Source organism: Oncorhynchus mykiss, chromosome 2, assembly GCF_057628025.1.
Source record: "Oncorhynchus mykiss isolate SJ-2025 chromosome 2, ASM5762802v1, whole genome shotgun sequence".
NCBI lineage: Eukaryota > Metazoa > Chordata > Actinopteri > Salmoniformes > Salmonidae > Oncorhynchus > Oncorhynchus mykiss.
The window spans coordinates 38,871,317-38,891,527 of NC_143023.1; the positions used below are offsets into that span (position 1 = coordinate 38,871,317).

Sequence of the window (20,211 nt, forward strand, 5' to 3'; positions counted from 1 at the left end):
AGGCATACCACTCCAAATTCAGGCATACCACTACAAATAATGGTGTGTTACATTGACTCGTGAAGAATGGGAAAGTACCTTTCGGAGAGAAGTGGTAGGTATTTCAAAACGTTCTCATGGGTAGGCCTATTTGCAGGAAAGATTAAAGAGTAGAATCCTTACTGTGTAGTACATTTTCAACAGCATACATTTTCAGACATATATATATATAAATATATATAAATATATATATATATATATTTAATAATAATTTTTCATAGCTCCATAGAGGGAGAAACTTGCATTGTAATTTCATAATACTGCCGCATATAAGGTGTACAAGGAATTAACAGCCAATGCCAACCTCCGCTGTTTGGCTGCGTGTGTTGAGGAACATAACATCTGAACAACGCACAAATAACTTTTGGGATTCTGCTAAAATCAAGTCACTACAATTACTGAAAGAAAAACTTAAAAATGAAACATCGGCACAAATAATAGTTTTTCCAGTACAGTGCTACATTTGTGCCGTATAGTGTTCAGGCAACCCATTTTTAAATGGGTTATTGCATATTATTCAGTACACCATGAAATGATACAACATATAGATTGCACAGACCCTACTGAGTACTCCCCACTCCACTTTTACATCAGCACAAATTATACTTTTTTCTCTATGAGCCCTTATGTAATGCATATACAGTGATTTGCATTGTGGCCAATGTATTGGCCGTAGTAAAAGTCCAGCAACACCCCGTATTATTCAGAGCCCCATGAAATTACACCATATATGGATTCTACAGACCCTACTGAGTATTCCCTACAATATTTTTATTGCGACACCTAGAAATAGATTTTGCTCTGGTTTTCTGTTCTACTTGATAACTAATTGCACCCACCTGATGTGCCAGGTCTAAATCGGTCCCTGACAATGAAAACAAACAGTGGAGCTAGCTTCCAGGTCCAGAGTTGAGTTTGAGGGCGGAGTGATTCTTATTGTGGGCAATGGAATGGGTGGAGTAAAAGGCCAGCAACACTCTGTATTATTCAGAGCCCCATGAAAAGACACCATATATAGCCTACATTCCACAGACCCTACAGAGTATTCCCTCAAATATTGTTTTACTGTGGCACCTAGAACAGTTTGTTTTACACCCCAATACTATTCCATATACAGTGATTTGCATTGGGGGTATTTGGCCTTGGAACATGTTTTAAAACACACGTGTTGCAAATGTCACTTAAATATTTATATTGTTCATGTTAAGGCAATTATTAGTTTTTTGACATGTTCTTCTATTACACGGGGGACTTTTATTTTGAACATCTCAGATCGTCATGTCTTCCCTCTGGGTGGGTGTTGTAGAATTTGGATTTACCTGTAGCCGCAGGTAATAACCTACACGGGCAGACGAAGGAACAGAACACTGTGGAATTTACCAAAAGAAGCATAGTCTTCAGTGGATAGGGTTGGTAGGTAGTTATATGTCTTGGAATCGGCTGACTTTGTTGTGAAGAAAACACAGGTGGAGAGTTGAGAAACCGATACACACAAACTCGACTCAAAGCAAGAACGTTTTCTATACGGACTTCCGTAATTTTATCGGCGTCAAGAGTTGCCAAAAGTAACCCAAGCGATTTATGCGGTAAGTTGACTTTTCCGTATGTTTACCGTATGAAGAAGCTTATCCTAATTTCGAACAAGCTTAACTCTAGCCCGACATAAAGTGACCTTATAGATGAGGTGTTTGTTTTTTGAAAAGTCATATTTAACAAACTTTCCAATTTCTTTATTAACCTACAAAGGTAGCATACCTGGGTAGCCTACGCGATCAAAACAGACCGAGTGCACGCACGGAAAATGTATCCAAAACAAAGCCGTTGTGACAATTCCACAAGCCGAATTGATACGCGATATAGATTGACTTGAAATATATCAGAATTTGACTTTTTCCTATGGCATGCTCTCCAATTGCATGTATCAGCAAAGTAGCCTACAACAACTAACTATGGGCTGTATCTCAAAATACAGTATTAGTACAATGTTTGGCGTCAATAGTCTACTTGTTGCAACAGGAAATGATTCATGTGACTGTGACTGGCAAAAGAGATGATTAGTAAGCATAATAATTACTGTGTTTTAGATATTTATTTAACTCTGCAAGTCAGTTAAGAACAAATTCTTATTTTCAATGACAGCCTAGGAACAGTGTGTTAACTGCCTTGTTCAGGGGCAGAACGACAGATTTGTACCTTGTCAGCTCAGGGATTTGAACTTGCAACCTTCCGGTTACTAGTCCAACACTAACCACTAGGCTACCCTGCCGCCCCAGATATGACTATAAAGTGTTTATATTCCATTGTTCCCATCATATTGAAAGGTCCCGGGTGCTTTGAGCCATGCCTGGCCACAGCACAGGGGCTCCTCAGAAGTCCCGCCACGACAAACAGCACAGGGGACACAGCACCAGGGCTGACGGCTACAAGCAGGGCCACACCATCTCTAGAGACAGTACTGCCAGCCAAGAGCCCTACAAGGACCCCCATGTCGACCACAATACACAGGAACAGTATAATGGTGACCACACCCGTCACTCTGAGGGCCAGCAAGGCCGCGGGGGAACCCCCCCAACACGACGCGTCAGCGGGCGGGGGTCAGAGACACTGGGGTTCATCCCTGGCTCAGCGGACACACCCCAGAGCACAAATGCATGTGGCTCCTGTGCCTCTATGGGCTGGAGTGGCTGCAAGGCTCTCCTCTGCTGTGTCCTCACCTGTGGCTTCTGTGGCAGCAGGGATCTCTGTCTGCCTGTCAACAACGAGAGCTCCACAGACCACCCCGGCAAGGCTGACCCTGAGCAGCCCCACTCCCCCAACGGCGTGGCCGTGACCAACCCCACCTGCGGCATCCCTCTGGAGCCCAGCATCAAGCCTGCCAAGCAGCCCTCCAAGCTGCCTCCCAGTGACAGCTTCCGCTACAAGGACGTCCGCATCGGGGGCCAGACGGTGGTCTATCCCACGTCGTCGGGCCCCAAGCGGACGCGTACGGGCGGCAAGGGCGACAGCCAGCGTCCCGTCAGCAACACCAGCACCATCTACTCCCGGGAGGACCTGGATCTGGACGACCTGAGCGACAGCGGCACGGACATTGACTCGCTCATCACTAAGAAACTTCTAGAGCTCTACGCGCTGCACCAGATCGACCAACTGGCCAAGTGCACGTCGGACTCGTCGTTCTCAAGGAAGACCAATGAGATCAGCGAGCTGATCTGCAGCATTGCTCAGGACTACAACCTGGAGCAGCGGGAGGCAGAGTGCAGGCTGGTGCACGGCGTCATCCGCATCAGCACGCGCAAAGGCAAGAGGAACAAAAACTCCAACTCCCAGGCCCAGGAGCCAGTGCACCAGCAGCCGCGAGCAAACGGGAGGAACGACCGAGGGACCCTCCTTCCTGACAGTGGCAATGAAACAATGACGTACACCTTTAACAGCAGTGAGAGTAAGAGGGTTACCGCATTCATCTATACATTCAAAATAACTAGTGCATTTCTGGTATTGAGAGTCTTGAGTGAATAAGGGTGATAAGGTTTTGTCTTTCAATTTAAGTCAGAAAATCCAACAATGAATTCTTTGAATTACAACAATGAATTACTTTCCCATTTAACCACCCACCTTTCCCCTATTCTTACTTCACATGTTTGTTGCAAACCAAAACTATAATCATAGTCTCCATAGATGACTCTGCTGAAATGCTTTTGGTGCACTAGTGTTTGTCTCATCTCTTCGGCATCATTGAGTCTCCGTTTTCTTTCATATACATCTATGTTTGAGTAACTCTATATTGTATTTTTACCACAGTGGAGCCTGAGGTGAAAGTGTCAGAGCTGACGCGGTCGGACGAACTAGCCAGGAAGATGAGGCACTACAGTGGAATAAGTAAGTACTTCTGGATATGAATTCTCAAAGTCTCACAATAGGAGGGCTGATATAGGGTCAGTTTAGTATTTTTACATCATAATGAATGAGATTTCTAGGACATGGGGTACCTGATTCTAGATCAGCACTCCGCTGAGATTCTTTTAGAAAACGTGCCCGAGTCTAGCTAGTCTAGGCCAAACCTGCTCGTACGGTAACATTGTTTGCCACTTATTTTACAGTGTTTAGATTACTACTATATCAAGACCCTGTACTTCCCTATACCATAGATGGTGTACTGTATAAGATACAGTGCATTCGAAAAGTATTCAGACCCCTTCCCTTTTTTCCACATTCTGTTACGTTACAGCCTTAATCAATTTTGGAATAAATGCAATGTTTTTCCTCATCAATCTACACACAATACCCCATAATGACAAAGCAGAAACATGTTTTTAGAAATGTATTAAAACAAAAAAAACAGATACCTTATTGACACAAGTATTCCGACCGTTTGCTATTTGACTCTAAATTGAGCTCAGGTGCATCCTGTTTCCATGGATCATTCCTGAGATGTTTCTACAACTTGATTGTAGTCCACCTGTGGATATGATTTGGAAAGGCACACACCCCTATATTAGGTCCCACAGTTGAAATGTGCATGTCAGAGCAAAAACCACTGCATGAGTTGGAAGGACTCTCCCTAGAGCTTGCCGCACGGCCAAACTGAGTAATCGGGAGAAGGGCCTTGGTCAGGAAGGTGACCAAAAAGACGATGGGCTCCAGAGGGACAACCATCTCTGCAATACTCCACCTATCAGTTCTTTTATGGTAGAGTGGCCAGTCGGGAGCCACTCCTGAGTAAAAGGCACATGACAGCCCTTCTTGGCGTTTGCCAAAAGGCACCTAAAGGACTGACCATGAGAAGCAAGATTCTCTGGTCTGATGAAACCAAGAATGAACTCTTTGGCCTGAATGCCAAGAGTCCCATCTGGAGGAAACCTGGCACCATCCCTACGGTGAAGCATGGTGGTGGCAGCATCATGCTGTGGGTATGTTTTTCAGCCAGGGACTGGGAGACTAGTCAGGATCGAGGGAAAGATGAAGGGAGCAAAGTACAGAGAGATCCTTGATGAAAACCTGCTCCAGAGGACTCAGGAACTCCGACTGGGGCAACGGTTCACCTTCCAACAGAACAACAACCCTAAGCACACAGCCAAGGCAGCGCAGGAGTGGCTTCGGGACAAGTTTCAATGTCCTTGTGTGGTTCAGCCGGAGTCCAGACTTGAACTCGATCGAACATCTCTGGAGTGACCTGAAAATAGCTGTGCAGCTACGCTCCCCATCCAACCTGACAGCGCTTGAGAGGATCTGCAGAGAGGAATGGCACATCTGTATTTTGAGATTTTCTCCCAATCTTGCAGAGTCATACCCCAGAAGACTTGAGGCTGTAATTGCTACCAAAGATGCTTCAACACAGTACTGAGTAAAGGGTCTGAATACTTATTGTAAATGTGATATTTGTCTGTATGTTTGCTAATTCATTTCTAAAAACCTGTTTGTTTTGTCATTATGGAGTATTGTGTGTAGATTTGAGGGGAGGGGGAAAAAACTATTTGATCAGTTTTAGAATAAGGCTGTAACGTAACAAAGTGGAAAAATTCAAGGGGTCTGAGTACTTTCTGAATGCACTGTATATCTCAGATCTGAGCCAGCATCTATTTACAGTGTGTTGGGTTCTGTAGCATTTCAATGTAATTGTTCTAAACTGGAAATAATCTCCCATATCTGATCCAATACATATTTTCAGAACAATAACACATTGTTTCCTTGTTGTGGTTCATGGAATGGTTATCTTTACTTGTCCTGGGCAGTGTTCATTTAGGTACCAAACGGAAGAAAACGGACTGGAACAGGGAAGGACTAGCTCGACTTGTTACAAACGCTAATTTTCCATTGCAAAAGGTTTTAAAACGTTTCTAGCTGCGTGCCCTAATGAACCTAACCCTGGGTTCTATGCGGCAGGCAGCAGAGGAAGTAGGCCTAACCTCTGGGTTGACTGTTCCGGTAAGTCTATGGTCAACGCAGCTGTAATGCCCAGTGCAGCTGCAGGCGTTTTCTAACCTCTCTGATCACCAGTGGCATACCGTGCTTTGACGTGACTCCTGGAGAATAAAAGCCTTCGCATTCCTCCTTTTTCCATGTGCTGTTTTCTCCTGGCTATTATACCACCTCCCCCTCTCTGCCACCTTATACACCCCTTGCATCCAATCTCAGTTCCCCCATTTGCTCAGGGTAGGTAGTGTATGTCGTCCCCTCGGGCAGCGTATCAGGTGACATTAAATGCCTGCCACATAATGGTCAACGGTTTATTATGGAATTTGGGGAGTAACCCTGATTACAGCTTTTTTTGTTATACGGTGGTGAGAATAGAAGGTGAGGGGCGGGAGTCTTGTTACAGCGCCTTTTGAATGGGGGGACATTGTGGTGTTTTCACACCATATGCATCTGTGGGAGTGTGCCAGGATATCATCTGTCAGAATGTCATTTTCTATTTGATGAAGGGCCAGTTTCCTGGACACAGATTTAAGGCTAGTCCTGGAAATAAAAATGCTCATTGGAGAATATGTAGCTTTTAGATCCGGGACTAGGCTTAATCAGTGTCCAGGAAACCGGTCCCGTAAGGTATCGTGTGGTTCAGTAACCATTTAAAGTGGTAACTTCAACTATTGCTATACCTTGTAGTCTCTGTCCATTCCAATGCTGGCTGGTAAATGTTTCTCTCTATTCTGGCCCTCCTAGATGACTCCTCCAGCTCAGCTGCAGCCTACTCTCACTACCAGCATGACACAGAGACTGACTCGTCAGGGGCCCCATTGCTGCACGTCCTCTGAACATCATGACAAGGTCAACACAACGTCCAGGGCACAACATTCTCACGGGCCTCAACCGAAGTGGGGCCAGCTGTTGTGTGATGGTGGGAAATGTTTGTTGATCAGCCTATTGTTCCTCCAACACTGTCATGCTTCCCTGGAACTGTAGTAGAAGGCCATCAATAGAGACGGAGAGAATCTTAAGTGTGGGACTATTGAAGCCATCTCTTCACTCTGGTGTGGAATCAGCATGTCCTTCCAAACCATGGAACCGTGGGTGAGGCCTGCTTGCAATGGGGAAGGGAGAGATGGTGGCACCACTCTATGGGTGCACAATTGGCACATATCTGAACATCCGAAAAACAACGGGATTTTTAAAATATTTTTTTTAACGGGAAAACTATGGACTTTTTTTGTATTTGCATACTATGTTGTAAGTTGTTTTTATACCAGTTATGTTGTTGCCTTGCCACTCCAAGCAGAGACACTAAAATCACTCCATGCCATTTTAACTCCGTTCTCAGTAAAGTGACTGATCCTAATGCATAACCGTCCCTGTTTAAGTGTGCATGTGACAGTGCGTTAGGGCAAATTGACACCCTACCATTTGGACCCAGTAGCAGGTTTAGCTTCATACTTTACTTTCAGTGTCAAAGGAGTTACTTTGTACAAAACGTCTTATTTTTTTTTAAGTTAATGTTGCTTCGTGGTTTGTGTAAACATCTCCTTTGAAAATGTAAATGGGGCATTTGGTCACTTTTTAAACAAAAACAAAAAAAAGTCAATCTATAGGTACATTTTTTATAAAAATAAAAAAAGGAATGAATCTGCTTGCCTGTTTATGCCAACTTGCTACTGTTTAATTCAACTTTTTATCTAATATATGATAACTATATTAACTTAAATCTAATAGAGTATGCTTATTGTTTCGGTATGTACATTGGATTGCATCCTAACTTGAGATCGAGCTCCATTGACACCTGTGTTTAACTCCAGTCAAGTATTGGATTCGGATTCGGGCCATTGAGTCTTGAAAATTGCTCTGTGCTGCTTATGTTTATGCACAGATGTCTATTATTGAGGAAGACTTGGGATTTTGTGTTTTTGCTGTTGGGCTAGTCTCTCTGTCATTTGATCAGATGTATGTTAATGGTCAGCTATGCAGCAGAAGGGGCAAAAAGAGCTAGTGTTGGCTTTACGTTTTGAAGAGGCTTGTACTGGTTGTTTATTGTCAAGCTTTCAATCTTTCCTTCCCATGTAATGTGTTAACTTATATTATTTCAGCATTAACTACTCCTGCACACTTGTTTTCCCTGCTCACCCTGTCACAGCAACATGCCTGTGCAACGTTTTCGGGCTACCTTATCAGCACCTCTGTATTTCTCCCCGTCTCTCAAATTACTGCTGTCATCCTCCTCCCCCCCCCCCCCCGGTCAGTGTGTTGTTAGCCTATTTCCGCCCTCAGAGAGAAAGGAGGAACTCGTTTGACTGGTTTTGACAAAAGAAAGGATATAAAAATCCTGCCGTCTGTCCTGAGTAGTTCATCTCAGAGGGGAGCATTATCAAGAAAATGAACCTGCTTTTGAGAATTAATCAGTCGCAAAGCTCTGTTGGGGTTTGTTCCTGTTTTCCCTGGCTCTGCCCCCTCTGCATTCCAGTTCTACCTGTGTGAGGTGTCATGAAATTATAGTTATTTCACAACTAACACCTTATGCCAGGTCACATGACCGTATACATACCTTCTCTAAAACGATTGGCACAGAGAATGTATCTTTTCTTGGATGTTGACACATTTCAATAAGCATACAAAACTCCCAAGTTGTCCGTGGATAACGGATTTGTGCCATTGAGTTTATCATCTTGACTCATGTCTGCCTGATTATGTTTGGAAGAATTGAATTGTGTTAGGAACATTAACCTAATGAAGGTTACATCCGAATCCTGCTTGTCCTGGTGTCAGTTTAAATGACCACCACAGGAGGGAGCAGCATACCACAATAACTGAAAACTGTTGCCCTGCTCCAGCTTAAAGGGGTAATGCACCTGCTGATTTCGGCCTTGTTTTTTGACTTGCTCCTCAAGAAATGGTGGCGGACGTGACTGAAGCCAAACGCGAGTTGGTTATGATGTGTGGTTGGATATGAGTGTGTGGTTGGATATGGGCGTTTCTTGGGTGTGTGGTTGGATATGGGTGTTTCTCGAGTGTGTGGTTGGATATGGGTGTTAATCAGGTGTGTGGTTGGATATGGGTGTTTCTTGGGTCTGCCCTTGCTACACCAAGACACACCTATCTGTCAGAACCTTGCCCGCAGCTGTTTCTCCTCACGCAATCACCAACACAACCTCCAGCAGGTTGAGTTTAATAAATACAGGCAGATGTATGGTGAGACGCCGGAGGAAGCTTTGGATAGGTCGGTAGCATACAGAGTAATATGAGAAGAATGCAATTGCTGAATATATGTCGATATATTCTAAACTAAGTGTTCTGATAACTTTCATATGTATTAACAGGTTCATGTTGAATAAACAACATAATTCCATAGAAGCAGTGTTCTGCTGATGTAAGTGTGCATCATTCATTGAAATTCCCAGCCGATACAGGTATTGTGCCTATTGACAATTTTGTCTGGTGGTAATTGGAGCTGTCTTGGCAGACATGTCGGAGTGGTTATACCTTCCTGTGTGGTATCCCATATACAACAGGAGATCCCTGATCCTGGTGCAGAATACACAGGGTGTGTGTATGCCAGGTCTCGCCTGTACATGTACGTCAGTCCAATCATCTTGGAAGTCTCCATGTGCTGGCTCCATACATCTGTCCGTGAACGCATACACACACACAGTCACTTCTATTACCAATGTGTTGTGAAATGTAATGTCATGTTTGTAATTGTATCTAACTGCCTTAATTTTAATGTACCCCAGAAAGAGTAGCTGCTGCTTTGGCAGGAACTAATGGAGATCCATAATAAGTACAAATGGCAGTTAGGTAATATCTGACATAACTCAATATTAGGAAGGTTCCTAATGTTTGGTGTTGCATTCTTAGTGTCTATTATTATTATTATTATTGTTCACTTCTTTTTGACCTGCACTGTTGCAATTACATGTGACTAGAAGCATTTTTTTAATCTAAACAAATAAATAAAAGAAGTGAGGCTGGAGGTGAGGTCTTTGTTAGAGGTCCTGGGTTCGAGCTTCGGTATGAGCCGAATCAGGAGGAAGTGGTACTCGCTAAGCAGGCTGCATCATGTCCTTTCTTTCGACGCCAAACCCATTCCTGGTGTGCGTGGCCAAAAGCTCTATTTTCAGGTTAAACAATAAATGTAAACGCCTGGAGTTTGCTAAACGACATTGGCACTTGGATTGGAAACTGTGCTATGCTCAGATGACATGAAAATAGAGCTCCGTGGCCACGCACACCAGTAGTGGATTTGGCATTGAAGGAAAGATGCATATGCAGAAAATTACCCCATAACTACTGTAAAATATGGCTATTTTGCTTCCACTGGTCCTGGGGCCCTTTTATGGTCAACGGCATCATGAACTTTACTTAGTACCAGGACATTTCTGCTAAAATCTGGTTGCCTCTGCCAGGAGGCTGGAACTTGGCAGCAAGTGGATCTCCCAGCAAGAAAATAACCCCAAGCACATATCAAAATCCACAAAGATTAATTGACCACAAAATCAACATTTGGCAATAGCCATCTCAGCCCCCAGACTTGAACCCCATTGAAAACCTGTAGTTTGAATTGAAGAGGGCGGTCCATAAGAGCAGATGAGGATATCAAGGATCTGGAAAGATTATGTATTGGGGAATGGACTATTTCAAGCTCTGTTTTTCAGGGTGAAATCTGAATTTGAGATCCACAAGTGTGATTGCATGGAAACACCACTGACCCAGTGAAGCTAAGGTATTTTCTGAGCCTGGAGTGATTTTACATCTAGGGTTCAGGAAGCTACATGAACTTAACTTTGTATAAAATCATACATTGATGTCAATTAAATATTTGCTTTTGTATCATAGGATTTGGACCTCAGTGTGTAAAATTACACTGAACAAAAATATAAACGCAACATGTAAAGTGTTGGACCCATGTTTCATGAGCTGAAATAAAATATCCTTGAAATTTTCCATACGGACAAAAAGCTTATCTCAAATTGTGTGCAGAAATTTGCTTACATCCCTGTTAGGGAGCATTTCTCCTTTGCCAAGATAATCCATCCACCTGACAGGTGTGGCATATCAAGAAGCTGATTTAACAGCATGATCATTACACAGGTGCACCTTGTGCTGGGGGGACAATAAAAGGCCACCCTAAAATGTGCTGTTTTGTCAGACAACATGATGTCACAGATGTCTCAAGTTTTGAGGGAGCGTGCAATTGGCATGCTGACTGCAGGAATGTCCACCAGAGCTGTTGCCAGAGAAACTAATGCTAATGTATCTACCATACGTCGTTTTATAGAATCTGGCAGTAAGTCCAACAGGCTTCACAACCGCAGACCACATGTAACCACGCCAGTCCAGGACCTCCACATCCCGCTTCTTTACCTGCCGGATGGTCTGAGACCAGCCACCCGGACACCTGATGAAACTGTGGGTTTGCACAGCTGAAAATTTTCTGCACAAACGGTCAAAAACCTTTTCAGGGAAGCTCATCTCGATGCTCGTCGTCCTCACCAGGGTTTTGACCTGACTGCAGTTTGGCGTTGTAACCGACATCAGTGGGAAAATGGCCAATGGCACACTGGAGAGTTGTGCTCTTCATGGATGAATCCCGGTTTGAACTGTACCTGGCAGATGGCAGACGTGTGGGCAAGGGGTTTGCTGATGTCAATGTTGTGAACTTTTTTTTTAAGGTATCTGTGACCAACATATGTATATCTGTATTCCCAGTCATGTGAAATCCATACATTAGGGCTTAATGAATGTATTTCAATTGACTGATTTCCTAAAAATAACTGTAACTCTTTGAAATTGTTGCATGTTGCATTTATGTGTTTGTTCAGTGTATATTGTGGAAAACCTTGTAGTACCTCATAACCTTGTCGTGCTCAGGTTTCAATAGTCAAAAGTTGCCTTGAGTCCATATCATTTGTTTTAATAGATCCCTCTCTTGCATTAGGAGAAATCTGCAAGCCTAAATCCTCAAAACGCATTGAACAGGATCTACACAATGGATGGCATGAACATCAGACTCAAATAAGTAAGGTTTGAAATATGTCACTGCCCACCTTCCAAGAGCTGCTGAAATTACAGCTGTGATAAGTCCATAGAGCACAATGCATTTATGTTTTTTGTGTTTAGTCAGTTTAGTTCACGTTGGTCAAAGCAAAAGAGTAAGTTCACGTGCCAACCTTTAATTAGAAGACATCAGGGGGCTGTAGAGAGAGACTTGTGGTACAACTACACTCAAAGTGCACAGAAAGGTCATGGCCGGAGATAAACTTCACGTACTGTATTTCCGAAGGAGCTACTGAGGGGCTTTGGATATAGTGGAGCACCCAATATCACTCCCTTCCTCTCCAGTGTGGGAGGTAAGGTCAGCCTGCAATGTGCCACTTTGTATCCTGAAGATGATTGTTCCTCAACTAAGTGGCTGTTCCACAGAGCTGGATCTCAGAGCGTTATTGAAGTGGACTCATTGGAAGATCCGTGTTGAAAATACAGAAAGAGTAGAGATGCTGCGTGTGGGGCTTGGATGTGCTCTGGTTGTTCATAATATCAAAGCTGAGGATGCTGGACGCTACACCGGTCAACATTATGCTACGGAATATGGCCCAAAATATGGGGGTGGTCTGGTTTATCTCTCTGTCCTTTTGATCTCTTCATCGACACCAGCGCAGATCTAAAGGCTCTCCCGACCTTCCTTGACTTCACCCCAACATTCTCAGACCAAAGTCCTCTCTCTGTGATGTCAATCGGTTGCATAGGGCTCTGTGTGGCACTGCCCTTAATGGTTGTCATAGTCGGTGTTTACACCAAAATGAGGGACCTCCAAAAAGCAGAGTTTTTTTTCAGGCATGGAGGCGACAGAGCACCAAGTCTTGGGCTGATGTCCTGCTCCTCCTCACTCTCAGTTCTCTCTTAAAGATGCCGTATTCTCTACTGTCAATGTATTGATTGTGTTAAGTCCTTTACTGATGTTATTACTTTTACTGTTAGCTACATTAAATGATGTTTGGAAGATTTGAACATGCATTTATTATACATATATTTTAGGTGTTTTCTGGAGACACATCCCTAGGCTCCAAAGCCTTTTTCTTGGTTTCGACATAGGGTTTTGCTATCTGTGAATTGCTCTGTAAAAATGTCCATACGCATTTGTGAATACAAAGGAATAAAATAATGTGTAATATATCTTTGAGATCTGATAGATCTGTCTTTATTGCAGCGTAAATTAACACTCTGTACTGTGTATTCAAAGAGCAGTAAGAGACTTATTTTTCAGTAACACTGTACTTGTAATATTTTCACTTATATATATTTTTTTGTGAAAAGTTGTTCAAATGTCCAGCCTAGGGAAACTAAATTACAACCTAATGTTAGACGGTGTGACGCTCGACACATGTTGAGATTGTATTCTTTATTTAAGATATACGGAACACCGTGACATTTTTCGTTCAAGCCCGACCTTGGCTTCGTTAGACTGAAATTATTATCCCTCCTCATATCTTATTGGTATGATAAGGAGAGTGACTGTTATTGACTGTTGAGACAGTCACTATGCGGTTCCGTTGAGGCTGTCTGTCGTTGCTGCGTTGAGCCACTCGTCAGAGGAGAGAGGCAGCAAGATGACGGAACAGGGCACCCAGCTGGTAAACCACCTTCCAAAGTGCCCTCTGTACCAGTGAGGTAATACAGATAAAGCTTGCCGTAGCTTGGGGTCAAACACAATATGAATCAACAGGAACTGGAGCAGGAAGATGGAGACTTGCGGAGCACTCTCACACTACTGTGTTAGCCTTGTCTAGGTATGAAAACATCACTGATGCTCCACACCACTCATTCCCAATTCCCAACACAGATTCCCTCTAGCCCAATGATTAGGGGGGAGAATGTGGGCTTCGAATTCTGCACATATTATTCCAGTGCCCTACTTATTAGTAGTTACTTTAGAAGAGATATGTTTAAATTAAGCTTGAAGAGCTCCTTGAATGACAATGCCAGCTGTAATATAGACCTCTTGAACAGGAGACGTTTAATCTATTGTGGCTTGGCTAATGGTGTTTGTATTCTTGTCTCGCTAACCATATTCCAAATTGTAAAGACATAACCCAATAATTGTATAAAAATATATTTATAAAAAATATTCTGGAGGCTGTCCCAGAAACGATTTACATTATTCATGCAAAAATACACAAAACAAACAATGTATCTAAGTGGTATTCTGCAAAATATACATGATTGTAAGGAATGTGTATTGTAGACCGTAGTGTAGTCTGATATAACCAGTAAAATGTCTGTTAACTACCAGCCATTGTGACTTCAATTTTCTACCAAAAATGTTGCTAATATACAGTGAATGTTGCTAATTCATAGTTGGATGTAAACAATAGCAAACTGTTCTCATATTTTCCAGAGAAAAAAAAAATAGTTTCCTATTTGGTCAGACATTTATTACTGGGAATAAAGAATACACATTTATTTTGTTTCCCCTTATAACGAGCTCTTATTTGTCAATCTCTTCACCACATGACCAGACACCTCCAACTCAGTCCCGGGGGCTCAATATCCCTCACAGTGGGAGCCCAAACCCCTCAAGCTTAAGCTTCAACTTTATTGTCCCAGCGGGAAATTATATCAGGTCTCTGTATATCAGCCTTACAGTAGCTACCTGCTGAAGAGCATATCGACCAGGAAGTCCAGTAGATCTGCTTGGCCAATGACAGGACGGAAGAAGAGCTCGGTGATGAGGTTGGGTGTGATGGTTTTGAGCATGGAGGCCGCAAGCAGGATACGAGCGAAGCGGCTTCGGTCCGCGGGGTGGAGCGGTTGGACCACCTCCCTCAGAGCATGCTGAGCCTCCTGCTGTAAGCCCTCCACGAATAGAGCTGCCGTCAGGTCTTTCACATCTGTTGAGGAGGACAGAAATGTATCATGAGTGGACAAGCTACGTTTTATACACAGTGGTACAGTACAGTACTGTTCCGTTGTATATGACATTGCAATTGATTTTTGTAAACCTAGTGGTCAGCTGGAGTCATTGAAAGTATTTTATGTTTTGTTGCGTGTGTTAAGCCTTAACAAGTCTTATTTAATGTTTGAATTCTGTATGTAGGGAGGTTTATTAGATCATCAAGCAGCTGTGGGGAGGTAAAATCCCTACCAAACAAACACTTCCATTGACTGGTTGAAATGTTGAAGCTTTAAGGCAAACCTCACCTGGGTTAAATATCATGGTGCCCTTGAGGTATGCGTACTCCTTTGGACTTAAATCCAGACTCCAGAACTTTTTGAGGCATGACTTGAGTTTGTTCACACCAGCCAATGTGGGCTGCTCTCTTTCCGTCTCTGAGCTCTCTTGAGAATTCAAGAGGATTCTTTTCAGCATGCTATCGGCAGGGGTGTCGACGATGTCAAAGTTCATGCCTTCCTGGGCCAGACCCAAAATAAAGAGTGGCGCCCAGCAACTTTGGAGGAGCGACAGTTGATCGTTTGGTGGGAGTTGGTTGAAAGCAGGTAAGTTCTTCATAAAGTGAATTGTTTTCACCAGCACTCCCGATGCCTCTTGGCAAATGTCTGCTGGACTTTCCAAGCACACTGTCCGTCGCATCTCGCAGTTGCATCTATGAGGTATCAAGTTGTAGTTCAGGTTGTTGTGGCTTGACTTGACATTTTCTTGATTGAGGATGTTGTAAAGGATAGCATTTGACTGCCTAACATTGTAATCTGTACATTGACATACGTTATCCATTTTGATGAGATACAGAACAAACTCTCAAAAACAAAATGAAAAGCTGAAATACATTCAAATGCTCTTGTCCTACCAAGACAGGCTCTTGTTGAGGTGGTGTGTGGTTGTGCGGATGCCTTACACCATGCTTCTACTTATAAGGCCAACCCACTGAGCTAAACTTGTGCACCTTGACCTGTCAATACTCCCTCGGCGAAAAAACAAAGAGCCCCTAAAGAGCAGACAACTCCACTGACGGCGTCCCCTAAAGAGCAGATAAGGTATTCTTATTGAAAACCAATGGATAGAGCATATCCATATTGGGCGGGGTGAGCCTAATCTGTGAGACTCTGTCATTATCCAAGGCTGTACCAAGCTACCAAGGACTGTGGGAGTACTCAAGCACACTGTATATAGCTTTCTGCTCATTGCCAGCTCACACCTAAGTTGAACACGGGCCAATATAAGCAGGTAAGGGAGCACTGACCTGTCAGCTAAGTCCTTGAGAGATGTACCCAACCTTTAGTTAAGTTCAGACTTACATAGGGCTAAATATACCAAAAACAGTTGGCCTGCATAACCAAATGGATTTCTTGACTAAGAAGGACGTTACATTACATCTTACATTGAACAAAAGCTTACAAATTTGTTTTATACAATGCCAGGAATGGCAGACGAAATAATAGTGAAACAGAGTGGAATTTAGTGTGGATTTGGAAGCTACAGCCCTTCTGCCCTAAACTCTGATCCCAGTCATGTGTCCCCACCGTATATTCCACACTGACTCAGAAGCCTATCTCACCAATAATGTGTTTTCTGGGCAAATCTGGCCAGCAGACTTCTCGATACCCAGACCCAAACTAATAGCAGACCCCGAACAAACCAATACACAACCTTTTGAGACCCACACCAAGAACCAAACTCTTGAGACTGAAATCCAGACCAAGTGTATCGAGAGCCTGACAAGCCCAAGACCAGTTCAAATGTGGAATTAACAAGATCCAGAACAAGACCAAGAGTAAGACCAATCTGAAGGAGTCCCGTCCGGTTTCCACAAAAAGCAAGGTGCCCTGACACCTTTGTGTTGTGTCACTACTTTTAGTCACATAACTGACAAGAGATATCTTGACCACACGAGTTGAGAGACTAACTATGATCTGGGACCATGAGCTGAGGTCCCGACCTAGACCTGAACATTGATGCTGGGACCCAGACCCAGTGACCAAGACCAAGACCACATTTACCGTATGTGGCATTGTGTGATCCCAAAACCACAAGATCAAGATTCCATCTCAACCATTTAAAGTATGTAAATATATTTGAAGTTTTTGGCCAAAAAAACATGAACTTAAATAATCAATTGATAGATGTTAAACATGTCTGTCATTGAACAACCCCATGACATTGATTAGATAGTGAAAAAACACAAACGTGAAAAATTGATGGATGTGATTTGTTATCTTTGCAGTGCCTAGTACAGAGGTTTGAACCAGATAAGCTGATTACTTTATTAGTCTGATAAATTAACAGGATGTGAGCATGTGTCATACAGTGAGTTTGGAAAGTATTCAGACCCCTTGAATTTTTCTACATTTTGTTACGTTACCGCCTCGTTCTAAAAGTGATTCAATCGTTTTTTTGCTCCTCAATCTACACACAATACCCCACAATGACAAAGCAAAAACAGATTTTTTGAAATGTTTGCATATGTACTAAAAAAGTCTAACTGAAATATCACATTTACATAAGTATTCAGACACTTTACTCAGCACTTTGTTGAAGCATCTTTCGTAGTGATTACAGCCACAAGTCTTCTTGGGTATGACGCTACAAGCTTGGCACACCTGTATTTGGGGAGTTTTTCCCATTCTTCTCTGCAGATCCTCTCAAGCTCTGTCAGGTTGGATGGAGAGCATCGCTGCACAGCTATTTTTAGGTCTCTCCAGAGATGTTCAAGTCCGGGCTCTGGCTGGGCCACTCAAGTACATTCAGAGACTTGTCCCGAAGCCACTCCTGCGTTGTCTTGACTGTGTGCTTAGGGTTGTTGTCCAGTTGGAAGGTGAACCTTCGTCCCAGTCTCAGGTCTTGAGTGCTTTGGAGCAGGTTTTCATCAAGGATCTCTCTGTACTTTCCCTCTTTCCCTCGTTCCTGACCAGTCTCCCAGTCCCTGCCGCTGAAAAACATCCCCACAGTATGATGCTGCCACCACCATGATTCACCGTAAGGATGGTGCCAGGTATCCTCCTGACATGATGCAGCGCTTTAGACCGCCTTAGACGGCTGGGTTCTTGGTCACCTCCCTGACCAACGCCCTTCTCCCCCGATTGCTCAGTTTTTCTGGGTTGCCAACTCTAGGAAGAGTCTTGGTGGTTCCAAACTTCTTCCATTTAAGAATGATGTAGGACATTGTGTTGTTGTGAACCTTCAATGCTGCAGACATTTCTTGGTACCCTTCCCCAGATCTGTGCCTTGACACAATCCTGTCTCAGAGCTCTATGGACAATTCCTTTGACAACCAGGCTTGGTTTTTGCTCAGTCATGCACTGTCAACCGTGGGACCTTATATAGTCAGGTGTGTGCCTTTCTAAATCATGTCCAATCAATTGAATTTACCACAGGTAGACTCCAATCAAGTTGTAGAAACTTGAATGATAAACGAAAACAGGATGCACAAGAGCTCAATTTCGAGTCTCATAGCAAAGGGTCTGAATACTTATGTAAATAAGGTATTTATGTTTTTTATTTTTAATAAATAAGCAAACATTTCTAAAAACCTGTTTTCACTTTGTCATTATGGAGTATTGTGTGTAGGTCAACAATTTAATCCATTTTAGAATAAGGCTGTAATGTAATGTAAAAAAAAAAAAAAAAAAGTCAAGGGGTCAGAATACTTTCCGAATGCACTGCATGTGTTTGGGTAAGGATGTGTAGTAGGGGAACCCTGGTTACCACAACACTATTGCTTCAATATATTTTATACTTTTTATAATAGTTTATTAAGCTAGAGTCTCTGATACACTGTTTCAACTATCAAATAGTGTTTCATAGCTATCAAAATGTCTAAATCATAGATTTCCTGCTGAAAGTAGTCAAGGTCAAGGTCATGAGCTGAGCGACTGCAATAAAGAGATTGCAGGTGCAGGCCACCGATGGTATCGCCAGTCACCTGAATGCTTGCATGACTTCCACTTTTAGTCACATAATTCTGACATGAGACGGTGCCCATTGGTGTATTTTGAGTAGTCTACCCAAACAGACAAAAAAACATCAACATGTTACGTCTGTGGGATATGAGGGTTATGAAGAACTATTCTACCGGTGTGCTGGTTTTTGCATCAATGAATATCTGGACAAATCACGATTTTGTCGGGGTATACCTAGACCTGAATTTCAGAAGGGGAGGGGATTTGGCCCATGGACGTGGCTGGGAGGATTTTAGAGGAGGGTGTGGAAAGAGGATCCACCCTACCAAAGAGGATCCACCCTGGTTCCACCACTCGCACTAGGCCAAACACCTCAACCTCTCCGCAGGAGGCCAGCGCTCACGCAAGATGTGGTTGATGCAAGATGTGGTTGATGCAAGATGTGGTTGATGCAAGATGTGGTTGATGCAAGATGTGGTTGCAAATCCATAATTTCAGACATAGTCCTTATTGAGTAAGGATGATGAGACAAATTGGCTAAAAAGGAAACTGAATTTAAGATAGACAACATTTCTCTGGCAACAACCTGTTACAGTCTGCACAGGGAGGTGTGAGATTGGTATTGTGGTGTCTTCTAGGGCTTTTGGAATGTATCTGTATGCTCACGGGCCTAACTAGCTTGTTTAACAAAAACATGGGGATATTTTGCCAGATACATTCTCTACAGGGAAATAGTCAGACATGCAGGTCTCCACTTCCCAGGCCAAGCATCCAGGTATTGTAAGTCCTGAGGCATGCTGGCAGTTGTAAATGCCTTTGATAAGGCTTTTTATTGAGGTGAGGAGCAGTCTGAGACTGGCACGGAGGACAGACGCTTATCACCACAGAGATAGTAAAAATCAAACACTGGCAGAATGTCGTAAGGGCTGCATTCTTTGGTCTTTTTGGAGAACAAGACCCCGAAGGTGCTACATTTGCTCTGAGACGTGTGACACATCGCTGTCACCTGAGGAATGTCCTTGCAACAAGTTGTTGACATGCTTTATTGCTTTCACACTGCTTTTAATACACCCCAGCCAATGTCTAATGCCTCTACTTTCAGCTTCTTACACTGTTTATACTGTGTTGGAAAAACAGAAACAGTTGATAGTAACAGCAATCACTACTGGAACATTTTCTAGTGAGGATGTTAATTGCACAGTTCAACCACGAATCAAATTATTGTCATGAACTTACTATACAACTGTAATTATCGTGGTATATTTCTTTGTCATATTCATTTCCCCCTGAACAATATCACTTATTAAGCACAATGATGACCAGCAACATCTCTCCTCTCTGCTACCAGGGTCATTGAACTCTAGAGTGGGATATACCATCCTCTCTGACTCTGTGTGTGAT

General features: G+C 43.1%; 2 protein-coding genes across 2 annotated transcripts; one reads left to right on the forward strand and one right to left on the reverse strand.

Annotated features, from left to right (window-relative positions):
* Positions 1-1,309: 1,309 nt before the first annotated feature.
* LOC110489590 (keratinocyte differentiation factor 1) lies at positions 1,310-9,315 on the forward strand. The gene is made up of 4 exons (XM_021562327.3): positions 1,310-1,625; positions 2,361-3,478; positions 3,838-3,915; positions 6,697-9,315. Exons 2-4 carry the CDS (start codon positions 2,380-2,382, stop codon positions 6,786-6,788), a joined length of 1,269 nt encoding a protein of 422 aa, XP_021418002.3. The 5' UTR covers positions 1,310-1,625; positions 2,361-2,379; the 3' UTR covers positions 6,789-9,315.
* A 4,027-nt stretch (positions 9,316-13,342) lies between these two features.
* nr0b2a (nuclear receptor subfamily 0, group B, member 2a) lies at positions 13,343-15,924 on the reverse strand. The gene is made up of 2 exons (XM_021562336.3): positions 15,157-15,924; positions 13,343-14,846 (listed from the first exon to the last, which is right to left on the reverse strand). Exons 1-2 carry the CDS (start codon positions 15,686-15,688, stop codon positions 14,605-14,607), a joined length of 774 nt encoding a protein of 257 aa, XP_021418011.3. The 5' UTR covers positions 15,689-15,924; the 3' UTR covers positions 13,343-14,604.
* Between the last annotated feature and the right edge of the window lie 4,287 nt (positions 15,925-20,211).

Coding starts and splice junctions, on each gene's coding strand:
- LOC110489590 (XM_021562327.3), top strand. CDS start 2,380: ATGCCTGGCCACAGCACAGGGGCTCCTCAGAAGTCCCGCCACGACAAA. Junction 3,479..3,837: donor CACCTTTAACAGCAGTGAGA/GTAAGAGGGTTA, acceptor TTTTTACCACAG/TGGAGCCTGAGGTGAAAGTG. Junction 3,916..6,696: donor GAGGCACTACAGTGGAATAA/GTAAGTACTTCT, acceptor TGGCCCTCCTAG/ATGACTCCTCCAGCTCAGCT.
- nr0b2a (XM_021562336.3), bottom strand. CDS start 15,688: ATGGATAACGTATGTCAATGTACAGATTACAATGTTAGGCAGTCAAAT. Junction 14,847..15,156: donor CACCATGATATTTAACCCAG/GTGAGGTTTGCC, acceptor CCTCCTCAACAG/ATGTGAAAGACCTGACGGCA.